At 42.8% G+C, this 16,274-nt stretch overlaps 1 protein-coding gene across 1 annotated transcript; it reads right to left on the reverse strand.

The window, feature by feature from the left end:
• Positions 1-6,725: 6,725 nt before the first annotated feature.
• On the reverse strand, positions 6,726-7,385 carry GP9 (glycoprotein IX platelet). The gene has a single exon (XM_075005901.1). The coding sequence runs from the start codon at positions 7,383-7,385 to the stop codon at positions 6,726-6,728; it is 660 nt and encodes a 219-aa protein (XP_074862002.1).
• Between the last annotated feature and the right edge of the window lie 8,889 nt (positions 7,386-16,274).

The raw sequence follows: 16,274 nt of genomic DNA on the forward strand, positions 1-16,274 counted from the left end.
TATGTGAGTGAGCTGCTGGAAATCAAGGCTGGGTGTGCATGTAGGAGGGCAGGAGTCAGTGATAGTGGGCAGGAGTCTGGACAGGAAGCATCGGAGCAGGGAAGTGTTCTGTGGATGGGTTCTAGAACAATGTTAACCATTTGAAAATTTTGCAGCAGTATAAAAAGAGAATGAAACCTACTAGTCCAATTTAACTCCCCCTCATATAAATTCACTGGAGTCAGTAGATTTACAACAGATAAATTATGGCGCCTGTTTGTTTCCTATAGCGGCTGTGTGTGGGCTCCACCCCACCCCCCCCCAATCCTGGTCTAGCTAGTTCCCATATTGCCCAGAGCAGCACCAGATTAAGATAAGGGCGGTAGCTTCATGATTCAAATAGCCCTTCCCAAACAAATGCTAAAATGTGATGGAAATCACTTATCTGGAAAGCCAACTCTAATTGAAAAGTCAAGCAAACAAACAGGATTTATGGTAAAGTTCTTCCATTTTTTTTAATTTACCATGTATATCAATTAGTAAAGTAACACAGGATATTTTTGAAAAATATATTAATGAGTTTTCCCAAAGAATTATGGTGTAAAAAGAATTCTTTCCCTTTTAAGCCATTAATCGCTATGCAAAGTGGGGCAACCAAATTCCCTACCCCCCTCATGTCTCCCACCACCTCACCTTTTTACATCTCCTCTTGAAGGGTGGGGGCCTGTGGCTCTGGCCTTTGATGAAAGACACAGGCAGAAAGAATGCAGCAGCGGGTGAGGCTCCCCAAAGGGAGTGGGTTCCACTTGCCAGACATCTGAGTAATTTAAAAGGGTCTGAAGCTCCCAGACCCTTTATATTGCCTGGAGTCCTGAGCATTTGCCCTCCATCCATCAGTGGGCCAGGCTGAGCCCCCTCCCACACTCCAAACCCTTGGGCCCCAGCCTAGAGCCCTCTCTTGCTGAACCCCAAATCCTTCATCCCAGTCTCTACCTCACAGCATGCTCTCCTAGCTGAAGCCCCCTGTGTCTTCCCTAGCACTCCCCTTTCAAAAGGGGGATGCTAGTGAGACACTTTGGAATATGCTAATGAGGCAGTATGAATATGCAGTGCCTCATTAGCATAATGGCAGCGGCAGCACTTTGAAAGTGCTGCTTTCAATCACGCGCGGCTCGTCTACACAGGGTCCTTTTTGAAAGGACCCTGCAGGCTTCGAAATCCCCTCATTTCTACAGCCAAATAGAAATAAGGGGATTTCGAAATGTGCGGGGTCCTTTTGAAAAGGACCCTGTGTAGACGAGCCGCACGTGATCGAAAGCAGCACTTTTGAAGTGTCACTGTTGCTATTATGCTAATGAGGTGCTGCATATTCATTGCACCTCATTAGCATGTCCCAAGTGTCTCATTAGCATCCTCTTTTTGAAACAGGGGTGCTAGTGTAAACATATCCCCTATCTCACATCCCAGGCTTCTGTCTCAGTCTGGAGACCCTCCCTACCATACTCTGAACCCATGATTTTTGTGCTCACTCCAGATCCTAGGGGCACTCACAAAATCTAACAGCCCTGGCCTCCAGAAGAGTTAATCCAGCCCTACCAGCCCTCCTCCATGATTCACCTCCCTTGTCCCCTTCTTCCCGTCTCTGCTCCCTTCTGAGCCCTGCCCCCACCCTTCATGGGACTCCTCCAAACCCCTGATCTCCCATCCAACCACCGCTTGGGTCCAGCTGCCCTTTGCTCCAGAGACTTGCCTGTTTGCACTGCCTGTGGGCTACCAAGCTGAGCGCAACCCCCAGTGGCTGCCCTGTTCCCCACCATAGGGCCCTGCCCTCCCTACCCCATCCTATTACGGGCCAGCAGTGTGCTGGTTTGGGAGAATATCTGAGACACAGCCTCCTCTGTTCTTCTCAAGCAGTGTGAGCAAAGAGTGCAGCAGCCTGACTCTGGCTTCTGACAACCCTGCGCCTCTACCACCTGCCTTCCCATTGCTCCGGGAGCTGCCGCCAACAGACTGTTTAAACAACCTGTTTAAAGAGCCTGACTGCCTCCACCAAACTCTCCAGCTAGCTCTTTAAATAGACAGTCGCTGCTGCTTAAGGAGCTGTCTCTTTAAAATGCAGGGCCCTTCTTTGCAATATATGGGATAATTCACCTGTTTTGTTTTTTTTTTTAAAGTTGGGATGCGCTCCAGGGAGCCGAAAAATGGGACAGTCCCAGCTAAAACAGGATGGATGGTTACCCTAAGTTGAGCAACTTGTATTTTAGATAAAGGTGTTCAAGACAATAGGGTGAGTGAATGCTTTTCTCTCTGTGATTCCCTCACAAAATGCCAACTAAATTTAATTGTGCAGAGAAAAGAGTCCTTGAGTTACTGGTGTCTTGTGTTTCCTTGTGATTCTCCCTTGTAGAGGTATTGTGTATGTGCTCAATTTAAGAAAGCTAAAATCTAATCTGAAATGGCATGTGAATCTGGAGGGCCAGAACTCGCTGATGGTTTTTCGTGCAACATCCTGGCAGGCTAGAAAAAGGCACCATTAATGTAGTGCCTTCCTTGCAACTGGGAGAGTTATTTAACATCAAGTAGTATATCACATGGAGGAAAAGCACTGAAGAATAGACCTGGAAAATCAGGGGAAGTTAGCTGGGTAGAAGGTGATTGACTTGGAATTTGGCCAGGACATCAGGGCTGGCATGCACCTACTTCAAAGACACGCTGCCAACATTGTAAGGAAACTTCCTAAAAGCTCTCTGCTGTAGTTTCTCTTTTGCTCCCTCCACCATCTTTTCCCCTCCCTCACACCATAAAGCACCTTGCTTTCTCTGCCTTCTGTCTAAGCCCCTGTGCCATTGGATAGTCACTCACACCCAGGTTGTGGCTACATTGCATTCCCCTTGTGAAAGAGGGATTCAAATGCTTCCGATCGGAAATGCAAAAGCAAGAAGTGTAGACGGGCTTATTAGAAAGGAAGCCCCATTTTTGAAAAAAGCCTTCTTCCTGAAAAATATGAGGCAGGAAGGGTGCCTTTGAAAATGGAATTTCCTTTCAAATTAACCCTGTCTACACTGCTTGGGTTTTTTTCTGAAAACAGCACTTCCAGAACAGTGAGTGGCTGTCATTATGCAAACAAGACACACTATAGGCCATCATTTGAATTTCCGATCAGCCGTATTTGCATTTCCCTTCCGAAAGGGGAATGTAGCGTCGCCACAGCCCCATTGTGCTTCTCTCTCCCCTAACAGAAAACAACCAGTACTTCCTGGATGCTCCTTTCTGCAGCTCCTCTACCCAGCGTGCGCATCTTTGAATCAGATTTGGTAGCAGATGGCAGGGAATCCTATGACTCTCAGCTGAGGGCTGCTGTGTCCTCTGAGGCCTGTGCTCAGGGTCTGGTAATAAACAGGTTTCCTGAGTCCTGGGAGAGAAGTAATTGAGTTAGGAATGGCCCCCGGGAGGCCTGGGTATGGAGGAGAGTCAGGTGGAGAAAACATCCAAATAACTGACTTGTAGGGTTGGCCTGGGCTGAGTGGAGAGGTAGGCTGGGGGAGAGAGGGAGGCTGCTGCAGGAGGGCAGCTCACTCCAAACTCCTAGGGCAGTGTGGCTTGTGGGTAGTGCATGGACTGGCAATGGCCCCTTCTACTTGCAGCTACAATAACTGTAAAAGCAAGTTTATTTGCAGTGCATTTTTGTAAATAAATAAATAAATAAATAAAAAGAATAATGAGAAGAAGAAGAAGAGAAAGAAAAAGAAAAAGAGGAGCCGGTACTCAGCCAGCTCTCTGCTCCACCCCGTCCACCCCTCCCCACCAAGCGAGTCCTGGGGCTGGGGCTGCCAAGGTGCCGAGACTCAGTACTGGCATGTATCAGCACAAACAAAACACTGCTTATTTGTATCACAAAAGCTGAGCAACAACCAAGTACAGCTAGGAACCTGAGGCATTTTAACAAGTCATTTGCTCAAGTACCTGGAAGAAATATCTTCTGGCTCTTTCAAAAGGGCCATGCAGTCTATAGTGATGTCAATGTTACGGTGCATCCGAAAAAGAGAAGTTCTAGAAACAAAGACCCACCCTCAGCCCTGTGTTAAGGCTTTGGGTTAGCAGGAACTGTGTGTGCGGCATGCCAGTGCTGTGGTTCTTTTAGGAGTTGAAGGTCTCCAGTGTAAGTATTGACCCAGCCTAGTGTGACAGATCTGAGCAGATCACAGCATAAAGGCTGTGGCCACACTAGCCGCTCCTTTCAGAGAGGCTATGGTAATGTGGCACTTTGGGATATGCTAATGAGTCCCTGCTATGAATATGCAACACCTTATTAGTATAATAGTGGCTGTGCATTCTTTGAAACTGCTGGTTTTGAAACACAGCCGCCCATGTAGCCGGGGGCCTTTCAAAATGACCCCCTGATTTTGAAAGCCCCTTATTCCCATCTGGTTTTGGCAAGAAGGGGCTTTCAAAATCAGGGATCCGTCTCCAAAGACCTCCTGGCTACACAGGCAGCTACGTTTCAAAACCGGAAGTTTTGAAGCATGCGCAGCTGCCGTTATGCTAATGAGGTGCTGCATATTCATGGCAGTGTCTCATTAGCATATCCAGAAGTGCCACATTACCATAGTCCTTCCAAAAGGAGGGGCTAGTGTGGCCCCAGACAAAGTCTGACAGCTGGGCCCCTTTTAAGTATTTCAGGTTGGGGGAAAGCTGGAAGCTTTAGCAGCCCTGTAACTTCTCTATGAGGAGATATTTTGAGAATGAGACAGAGATCTTTTCTAGTTTTCTGCAGAAATCCCAGAAATGTGGCTGGCTGTTTTAATCAACACCTGTGGTTATTATGCAACAGAGTTGGCAAGTGTGAATGCACAATAAACACCGTTTATTTAAATACCATACACAGAGTGCTATTTTTACTTTCTTGTTTTATTTTCTATGCAATTCAGTACTATATAAAAGCACTTCATGGATGCACATTAATGTTCAGGCAGCTTAATATCATGTTTATTAAGGCGAAAGCTCAAGGGTAGGCCCCAACAGCCACGTTGGCTCTGCTGCCAACAGAGCCAGAGAAGAGGCCAGCATTTGACAGCATGCGAGTGTGCACCTGTTAAATTTAGTAGAACTCTACCTGCATGATGGGGTACAGTAAAATGTAGCATTAGAATCTAAATTACTAATATTACAAAATCCACTGGAAACTGGCTGACAGTAGTAAAAAGTCATTTGCTAGTAGAGCTGGAATTTCATTGGTTAAAAATGTGAAATTAATTCTTCAAAAATCACAAGACTGGACTGGTAAAATTTTGAGTTTTCTTAGATATTTTGAGAATATAAGATTAGAATAACTTAATGTGACTTGCTAATATGCAATTTTACATGCCTTTTAGAGTTGCCCTCAAAGCAAAACCTTGGATCTGAATACTTCATCTTCATTAGGGTGACTATATTTCCCTATGCTGAATATAGAAAAACCTAGTAAAATTAATGATATTCAAGCAAGTTCAGCAGCAATCAATCAGAACTATTCAGTACAACATGAAAATTAATATTAAGTTGACTTGACTGACCCCCCATTGCAAGCAAATACTGTGTAGTTAGATTCTTTTTCTTTATCTTATCTTTAAGGCTATAGGGTTCACTTAGGGAGGGGTGACCTTTTCTTACTGCCCTAGCCCAGACAATGGGATAGACAACACACACTCCTGTATCACCGTCTCACATGGTGGTGGGGTTGAGCAACCAGATGACCCTTCCTGCCCAGCACTCACCTCCCTCTGTGCTTGGCTGGCCCCTTCAGGATGGACCCACCTACCCCATCACCTGACACTTCCCAAGGAAACCCGTGGGGAGAAGGCATGCATGTTCCCATCCTCCCCAAGATTTCTGCCAGCATTCACACCAGTTGGTGGTCAGTGCAGGCTTTGGGCACTGTGTGAGGGAAGGGACAGGAGCTGCTTCCAGCTGCAGGGGAGGAAGGGATGACTTGGTCCATGTCTTTTCGCAGAGCTTGTCCCTTCCTCCTGGCATAGTATCAAAAGGCAGATAACACCTCCAGGCTGTTGCTGGCCACTGACTTAACTCAGTTTCCTCCTGTCCCCCAGCTACAGCATGAGCATGCATTGTTCCCCAGGACTCAGAGAACCTGACTGCAGGGGTTTCTCTGGGCACACAGCCTGGCTGAGAGGCGGCTCACTCAGGAGAGGGTGCCCATGGGACAGCACAAATTTGCTTTCCCTAGGGGACAAGACCCCAGGGCAGTGGGGAAGTGGCCAAGTGAAGAGGGGGCTGAGCCCTGAAGGTTCAGGCTGGGAACAGGCAGGAAATCACTTTCCTCATCCCCACTCCACAGCCAGCACCCAGCAAGGACTGTGCCAGTGGACCTGCAGGCAGATCAGCCTGGTCCCACTCACTGCTACTTCACCCACATACCTTGCACACCCAGCCCCATTGTCAGTCACTGAACTCCCACCCTGCAGCTCACTGCTGATGGGTGGGTGGCTGGCAAGCTGGCAGAGAAGGCAGAAAATATGGGACAATTGGCTTCATTTTAAGAAAAAGTTGGGACACTTGGAAGGTGCCTTAAATATAGGACTGAGCCTTTAAAATGGGACCTCTGCTCACCCTAACCTTCATTACCCATTTCTCCTACAAACTTTGTGATCTGGCACCCATCTCCAGCTCACTCACACTCGCATAGCCAGTGGTATCTTTGTGGTGTTAGTTTGGCATTTCAGCGAAGAGCTATTGGTGACAGCCATTTCTCATTGTGACGTGTGATTTTCTACACTATGCTTCTGTCGCAGCGGAACAGCAGAGTAGTAATCTCTTGTGGTAACCTGGTAGGTTAGCTTTTTGGAGACCCTCAGGGCACATGATGTTAAAATAAGTACAAATATTGCAAAAGTGATCAAAGCAAGGTCTCTCCAAAAGAAATTGAGGCAGTTGATTGGGAGAGACTTCCTACTGCAGTCCAGCTCATTCCCACTCAGCTGGCTCAAAGGCTTCCTCTCATTGGAAGCTGGTGTTGCACAGATGATGTTGGCAAGAGAAGATTCAGAGAAGTCTTCTAGCCAGTGTTTGAGATACAGAATGTGACAGTCACAATTCCAGGGATTGTCAGACACATTCATTTCCTCCAGGCTAAGTAAGCTGTCAAGTGTGCCAATAGGAACTGCGGTCAAGCTGTTATTCTGTAGATAAAGTTTCCTGGTGGTGACAGTCAGAGCAGGCACTTCCTTCAGTCCCTTCGAGCTGCAGTCTACTAGCCAGCCCTTCATTTCTCCAAGTGGCTCACAGATACAGGGCAGGGGGCAGATTTCAGCATGGATTAAACAAAACAGCGTCAATGTAACGAATCCTGCAGCAGTGGGGCTCTTCATGGTACTCATATTTTTAACTAAATGAAGGACAAAAACATACATTTAAAAACTGATTAGTTGTTATGATTCTATATATAAAATTTATATTCATCCTATTTTAGGATCAGCAGAAAATCTTGAGTTTCCCAGAAGGCTTTTTTCATGCCCTGTAGTTCCCATAATGCCATTCTTTCTTTCATCAATACTAATACATTTGTGAAAAAGTCTGGTGATTTATCACTCTAATTTCCTGCTTTATTATGTACATATTACTGTGAACAGCTCTTGAGTAGGACTGGCCAATGAAGCTGATGGCTAGATCCAGGCTAGTGTTACGTTAGAGCCGGGGGGGGGGGGGGCTGCAGCCCGTGGCTGCGGAGCTGCATATGGCTCTTTAAGCACTTCTTTTTGGCTCACAACACTACAATTGCGATGTTTAAAAAAAAAGGAAACAAAAGCCCTGCTGGTCATTTTCGATAAACGGTGAACATATAAAAGCCCCAAAATAAACAACTCATATTTAAATAGCAAATGCTACCTGATCTCAAAGCTCCCCCTCATGAATCCCAGAGAGAGACAAATGGTTGGGGAGTGAATGTTAGGAAGAAAGTAGCACAAACACAGAAGTAAAGGGTGAGGAAACAGAACATGTAAAAAGTTTGTGGACATACTGCAGTAAACGTGTATCGTGTTACAAAATCATTGAGTCTGCACTATTCTTAAAATATGGGTTACAAAATGCATGGATTGACTTTGTTTATGAAGGACTGGCACGGATTCATGTGCATTGCAGTACTTAATTATTGAGATTTTTAATGAATTGGAAAAAATGACTCTTTGCTGTTTTGGTTGCAGACCCCTGCATTATTTTGGATTTAGATTTAGGTTCTGGGTGAGTGTTTGAATTTGATGCCGAAACTGTATGAGATTACAAATGCTGAACTCACAAGACTTTTTTGCCTTCTTGAATTGTGTAAACTGATTTTAAGGATTTATCTCTAGAGATTTTTAGCTACATCACATTTGGAAAACGGACCCTTTCTATTATGGATCTGACCAGAACTGGGACTTTAGGGCTCAGTTCTGATGTGAGAAGTGGAAAGGTGTGGTTTAGAAGGGGCCGGGGTGTGGGGGCTGGGTTCTTTTACATTGTGCATGAATTGCTGTATCTGTCAGAGTTTATTGTTTTCAGATGTAGAATAACATAAAACTACAAATCATGCAGATCTTCATGCCATCCCATTCATTTTTGGGGTGGGGGGGACCATGTCTTAGGCTGGTAAGTAGTTCTCCCCGTGCTGCTGTTTGGAACTGGTTCCCACATTATAACCATCTCTGTTTCATCCACCCCCCTCTTTACACACCTGCAAATGTTTCCTCCCGTCCCCCAGTATTTAGTATGGCTAATCAACTGGAATACCAGATTCAAACTCCTTTGCACAGTTGGGAAAATTCAGATCCAGATCTAAACTTTGTGGCTGGAAACCTTTCCTAATTATGAACATAATTCAACCCATAATTAGAACTTTTATTTCCTCCCTTTCTTTCTAAGTAGAAATCCACTGATTACGGTGAGATTTTGAGAAGATAATTCTGCTTTGTACAGTGCTCTAGGAGTGGAATGTGCTGTTAGTAGGGCGAGTTTTCTTATTACTGTACTCATACCTTCCCTGTCCCCTTTCCTGCCTCCTCAAAGATGTGAGCTGCTGTATTAGACAGTAGAAGATACTTCAAAAGTGAATGCTGGAAGCCCAACACAAAACCAATTTAAAATAGAAAAGGCAGGCAAGTAAAATAAATCATTTGCTATTGATCTCTAACCTCATGTCAGAGGCCTTTTCTGTAAAGACAATATGAATGGAAGTTATACATATGGAAGTATAGAATGTGGGTAGGGTATTTTTAATGATATTATAAAATGTGACCATCCTTAATAATCCCATGGGACAATGTCTCATTTGACAGGGTTAAAATGTAACTGATATTGCTTAGCTAATCAATGCTGAAGGTGGATTGGTTTAGCTTTTAAGAACTTTTTTATTCAGAGTCTAGAAAAGGTATTATTTTTGTTTGCAATACAAATGATTAAGAATAATAAAAGCATGAATTCTAGTCAAGTCTCGAATTTTTGAACAAAAGCTATTTGTTTCAATTTCTAGATTATTTGAATACAGGGAAAAGATTTACAATCTTAGAACTTTAAAGTAAGGGTAATGCTGACCTTGACCACTTTAAGACAAGCTTTTGCTTTCTTTCATCAACATAACCCGAAATATAAGACATAAAACAATGTAACCAGCCCTCTCCCCCCACCCTACCCCCAACTCTCTGTTAAACATTTGTAAGGAGCACACCCCGCTTAAGGGAGATGCCACATTTTGTGAACTCTATGTAGATATATTTGCTTGAAACCTACATTTAAGAAATATTTGTACAGCACAGGGAATGAGTTTCCACAAATTAAGTGAGGCATCTCCTGATTTTCATTATAATTACCTGATGAAATACCATTTCCCTTTATCTTAAGTGGATTTCTCCCCCATCATACTATGAACTTCATCCCAGAAAACCTGGACAATTAATTTTGACAATTTCTAATTTTTTCATAATCACAATTTAACCCCTTGGTGCTGAGTCCAGAAGTGTCCAGCTGCAGTATCAGGAATCCAGTAGATTAGTAACCTTTTAAAAGGGCTGCACCTTTACATTGCAACCTGATGTGTCAGTTCGTGGATAAAGCTCTTTTGCAACCAAAAAGCAGGGAGAGCAAAGCCTATCCTAAGGATCATCTACAATGGTTTAATGAATAAACACCAAAAAATGCCAAATCAAAGGGAAATGAGACCTGGAGAAGAGGAGCAGGAGGAAAGGAATTGGTGAGCTGCACTGCCTGCTTACCTGTATTTGTGTATGTTTGTGTTCAATGCCTTTCCCTCCTGTTTGCAGTAAGACTTGGAGGATCTGCAAAGCTGAATTAAACACAACTTTGGCCAGCTTCTTAAAGCTCTAGGAAGGAAATGAATGTAACAGATGACAAGCTTTCAGCCTTGTCTGTTAGGCACCAGTTCCTCTTGGGAAATGCATAGGCTCAAAGGGCCCCTTGAGCTTTTTGTTGTTGTTTCAACAAAACACAGAAAATAATTTTTTATTTTATGTGTTATCTATTTATATATGTTTTCCTGTTTGAAAGGTGGCATCTTAAAATCCTGAAATGGCTCACTTCCCTCTGACAAATATTTCTTCATCAGTAGTGGAAATACAGAGGTATGAAAGTCAGCTTAGTCTTTATCTTTTCCTGGAACAGGGAAGATAAAATGTAAGGGTTCAGAAACCGATAAAGCTAGACCATAAGAGGTTTTTGTTTTTTGCTTTTTTTTTTTTTGGCTTCCCTCACCCCCCATCAAAGCTAACAGTATTTCCATTGAGCCCTTTCTATTGAACTTGTACATTTTTATAAAATTAAATCTAAAGCACTTTAAATTGATAACATATAGGAATAAAACTTAAAGTAATAATATACGCCAACAAAAGTTACATTTGTATCCCAAAATGGCAACTATAGTGTAGCCATAGCCTCAGCTGCAATGCACAAAGAGGACTATGAAACATACACAGGTTTGAGATTGGCTAAAATATGATTCTGACTAAACTTAACAGCTGAGCTTATACTTGGCAATTTTTTTCTTTACCCTTGTAAAGGAGGACTAATAGATATTCCCCTGCACATTTGTTCTATACATTTTTAACTGTGTGGACACATTCAAGTTGAGAATTTATAAGTGATTAGTCATTGAAGACCTCCATTTTTTAAACCTGCAGATATTTATGTTCATGTACAAAAGTGCTTTTGTGAGTACATGTATAATTTGCAAGTGTCATTATCCTACTTGTTCTGGCAACTCAGGTATTTGAGCCCACAGATGATTAGCTAGATGTGTAAGTCATGTAAGTGGCTACATTTGCTTGTGCAGGTAAGTAGCTTGTGCATGTAGTCTCAGTGGCCATATGCTCCAGGGAAGCAGAAAATTGTGTACACTCATCCCTCGTTTAACGAGTACTTTACTTATGAGTACTCTCTAAAATGAGGGACATACATACCTACCTTTGTTCACTAAACGAGTGACCTTCTCCTGCTTATATGAGCCTGCTGCGAGGTCCCTGGCTGGGGGGCAGGGAAACCCACAGCCCTGTGGCTGGAGCCTTCTCCCTCCCTTCCCTCAGACAGGCAGCTGTCTGACAGCGCTGTGGCTGGGGGAAGAGAGGGAGAAGGCTCTTAACCTGTTCCCTCCCCTGCATTGATAGGAACATGAAACTGACCAGCCGTGAGCTGATCAGTTTTCAGGTCCCGCAAGCCATGGGGAGACTGAAACCAGCCTGCCCTTGGTTCCCAGATCCAGCCACTCTAGGAGCCAGGAAACTGACCAGTCCTGGTGGTTCCTGGTTCCCCTCCCCTTGCAAGAAAATTTGAGTTATTCAGGGGTTGCAGGAACAACCCCTGGGTAACTCAAGGGTTTACTGTGTTAGTCCCCCCCTCCCTCCCACATACCTCACCCTCGGCCAGGTTTTAACCCCCCCAAGGTCCCAAACTTCCCCTAGCCTTAAACCGCCCCCAGCAGCCCAAACCACCCCAGCCTTAGAGCCCCTCAGCAGCCACAAACTGCCCTCCGCCTTAGACTTCCCCTGCAGCCCCAAACTTGCCCCAGTCTTAGATACACCCTGCATCCCTAAACAGCCCCAGCCTTAGACACTCCTCCTCCGCCCCCAGCCTCTTCACTGGAGCTGCTAGGCTGGGTGGCTCCCCCAGCCCTTGTGCTTCCAGCAGGTAACAGTCATTAAAATCAATTAACTCAAGTGTTAAGGTTTCAGCACCTAGGCGTAAGCTAATTGCTATCCCTAGTGATAGAGATAGCAGCCATCTCCAGCAGCAGCTATCTCTATTGATAGATGTCTGCCTGAGGCAGCAGTATTAAGAAACTGCAAATGGCTTCTTTAACAGCCACGTGCAGCTGGGAACTGCCCAGGTGGTCACCTTTAACAAATCTAATGGGACCCATGTTTGGGTCCTGACCCAGAGGTTGGGAATCCCTGCTTTACATACATACACTACATCCTATTTCTCATGCCAAACTATTCAAATACATCAGAAAAGTACCTAAACTCAACTGGTTTATGTCAAGTTACAAGCACTTGGAACAAATTGGAGACTTTTACATGTATCTTAATGGGAATTTAGTGTCACTCATGAGTTTTTGCCTATGAGTAGAAATTTGAGAACCAGTTGTGCTCATATAGCGAGGGATGAGTGTACAGTTCTAAAATACGTGCTCTGTTTGTTTTTACCACAGACACAGAAAATGTTCAATGAGGGTATGTTGTGCAATACAAAATGTGCAATTATTGGGTGGGAGGGTTGACAGTGTGTGTATTTACACACATTTATGCTGGTGCTGATATTACCACATACTTCTTTTTTTAAGGTAAAGTTCCAATAACACATTAGCGTAAGATAATATACATTGCCTATTCCTTAGTCGGGACCAGGCTAATAATCAAAGAACTTGCCTGCATTCTGGATTACTGTCAGGGGAACCCTATTTCTCTGAATACATTAAAAGAGGTTGACAAGTTTAAAAATAAACTATCCTCTTCTTTGGTACTATTTTTGTGCAACTACATGGTGTGAAAGCTTTTTCCTTTTAAAAGACAGTCCTTTTGTTAGTGTGACACAGTTCTATAGGAGAGGTCACATTACACAACACAGCTGGAGTATTGTGTCCAGTTGTGAAAGCTGCATTTCAGAAAAGGTGAACAAACTGGAAAAAGTCCAGAGAAGAACAACTAAAATGATTAAAAGTCTACAAAACATGAACTGTGAGGGAAGACTGAAAGAACTGGATTTGCTTAGTTTGGAAAACAAGACTAATTTAGAGGGGACATGGTACTGTTTTCAAGAATTTAAAGATGTAATGAATCAAAATAAAATTTCAGGATTCATAAAGTGAAACATCAAGGAAAAAAATCTTGATGTCCTCACTAGGATTAATTGGTGAAAATTATTTTTAAAGCACTGGTTTTTTATCATTGGCAGTTACTATCAAAAGCACTGTCTATGGAGAGAGTGGGGTGGGGGAACTGCAAAAGTTCCTGATGACTTTGGAAACATAAAGGCCAGCTGCTGGAAGCTTTTATTTAGACAAATGTCCAATGGACTTCATGATTAAAAGTACAATAATATTTTATTGAGGTTATACACATTTTCAAATAAATGCATTTACTATTGCTCCAAGACCAAAATGTATACTGCTCTGTATGCATTTATGCAAATGTATGTAATTCAGTAGTATTTGTGCATGTATTTATATCAGTTGAGCTATAATTAATGATTGCTTTATTTAACAGCATAGCAAAACAATACTTTGTTTTGCATTTTTCTGGGCTTTCTTCTATGAAGCTTAGGAAAAGATTTGAAATAGTTTTTCCTTTGTTTCAACATCCTAGCAAGGGAAATAGTCTCAAAGGGATAGTGGTGTTAGTTTGTAGCTTCACAAATAACAACCAGTCCTGTATCGCCTTAGAGACTAACAAATTCATTAAGTCATGAGCTTTCATGGGTAGATGGTTTCTTCATAAGAAAAACGGAGTTTTGCTGGCAAGGGTGTTTGGGGTTCAAAACCCATTTCTCAGAGTAATGGCCATGTTAAGATGGATCCTGGTTCTTGAGGTTTGAATCAAAACTTCACCAAAACTAGGAAGAGTATCCTTAGAGCCCAGACTCAGATCTTTTTAAGGAGTTTGTGGACTTTACTAAATCTTTTTAGTGAATCTGATCTGCACTTTGAATCTGAAAAATGGTTTACTTTACAAAGCCTTTACTGTACTATGTGGATGACAATGAGAAGTTGTCTACTGGAGATGAAAAAGAAACTTCTGGAATTTAAAATTATGTCTGTTCTACAGTCTGTCTGGGAATTTTTTGTTTATTTATTTTAAAATTGACTTTCCTTTAGGGAGCCCAAACCTCTTACCATAGCCCAAAATAAGTTAGGAGCTTTTTCTTAAAAGATTATATTTAATACATGTTTGTGTCTGAACGTTTTTAAAAGCTTTTGTAAATAGTTCTACAATGGTTAAAAATGAAAGCCCTACATTCACTTTTATAATTCCAAGGGTTGAGCTGCCTGTCAGCTGCCTAGCTGTCTGACTTGTGAACAGGTGGCTGATGTTGTGAGTGGTGAGGATGAGGAAGATCTGGCCTATTGAAGATTGGGTTTTGGGAGGTTGTCACAGGATGTATATGTGTTTTAAAGGCTTTGATTCATTAGGATTTTGTGGCTTAAAACCACCTTTAGTGAAGAAAAGTCATAAGGCAAATTCTAAATGCACAATGCATCCAAGTATAGTCAAAAAATCTGAGTGTATTTTAAAATAGTAAATAAAGGCCAGGATGATAGTGTTAGGTAGGGAGTTGCCTTTGGAGTACATGTAGTTGCCTGTCTACTAAATATAATATACAGCTATGTATTCCTGCACATACAGCACACTTTTAGAGCAGTTTGTTGAAAGTGATGCAGCTTCTTACAATATAAAGATTCCTTAAATGCCTGGTCTGTTCTTTCTGTTCTATTCTTTTTCCCTACCCTTGTATCCCATAATCTATTTCTGCACATGTTCTCCACATGATCCTGTTCAGAATGAAAGTATACTATTCACAGAACAATCAAATGTTGCACTTTCTGTGGTTAACATAAGAACATAAGAACATAAGAACATAAGAATGGCCATACTGGGTCAGACCAAAGGTCCATCAAGCCCAGCATCCCATCTGCCGACGGTGGCCAATGCCAGGTGCCCCAGAGAAGGAGAACAGAAGACAAGTGATTTATCTCCTGCCATCCATCTCCTGCCCTTGTTATGAAGGCTAGGGCACCATACTTTATCCCTGGCTAATAGCCATTTATGGACCTGACCTGCAAAAATTTATCAAACTCTTTTTTAAACCCTAATAGAGTCCTGGCCTTCACAGCCTCCTCGGGCAAGGAGTTCCACAGGTTGACTGTGCGCTGTGTGAAGAAAAATTTCCTTTTATTAGTTTTGAACCTACTACCCATCAATTTCATTTGGTGTCCCCTAGTTCTTGTATTATGGGAAAAGGTAAATAATTTTTCTATATTCACTTTCTCCACACCATTCATGATTTTATATACCTCTATCATATCGCCCCTCAATCGCCTCTTTTCCAAACTGAAAAGTCCCAGTCTCTCTAGCCTCTCCCCATATGGGACCCTTTCCAAGCCCCTAATCATCTTAGTCGCCCTTTTCTGAACCTTTTCTAATGCCAATATATCTTTTTTGAGGTGAGGAGACCACATCTGCACGCAGTACTCGAGATGTGGGCGTACCATAGTTTTATATAGGGGAAGTATGATATCTTTTGTCTTATTATCGATCCCTTTTTTAATAATTCCTAACATCCTATTTGCCTTACTAACTGCCGCTGCACACTGCGTGGATGTCTTCAGAGAACTATCCACTATAACTCCAAGATCCCTTTCCTGATCTGTCGTAGCTAAATTTGACCCCATCATGTAGTACGTGTAATTTGGGTTATTTTTTCCAACATGCATTACCTTACACTTACCCACATTAAATTTCATTTGCCATTTTGCTGCCCAATCACTCAGTTTGCTGAGATCTTTTTGTAGTTCTTCACAATCCCTTTTGCTTTTGACTGTCCTGAACAACTTGGTGTCATCTGCAAACTTTGCCACCTCACTGCTTACCTCATTTTCTAGATCATTGATGAACAAGTTGAACAGGATCGGTCCCAGGACTGAGCCCTGGGGAACACCACTAGTTACCCCCCTCCATTGTGAAAATTTACCATTTATTCCAACCCTTTGTTTTCTGTCTTTTAACCAATTCCCGATCCATGAAAGGACCTTTCCTCCTATC

Source organism: Carettochelys insculpta, chromosome 11 (genome assembly GCF_033958435.1).
Source record: "Carettochelys insculpta isolate YL-2023 chromosome 11, ASM3395843v1, whole genome shotgun sequence".
NCBI lineage: Eukaryota > Metazoa > Chordata > Testudines > Carettochelyidae > Carettochelys > Carettochelys insculpta.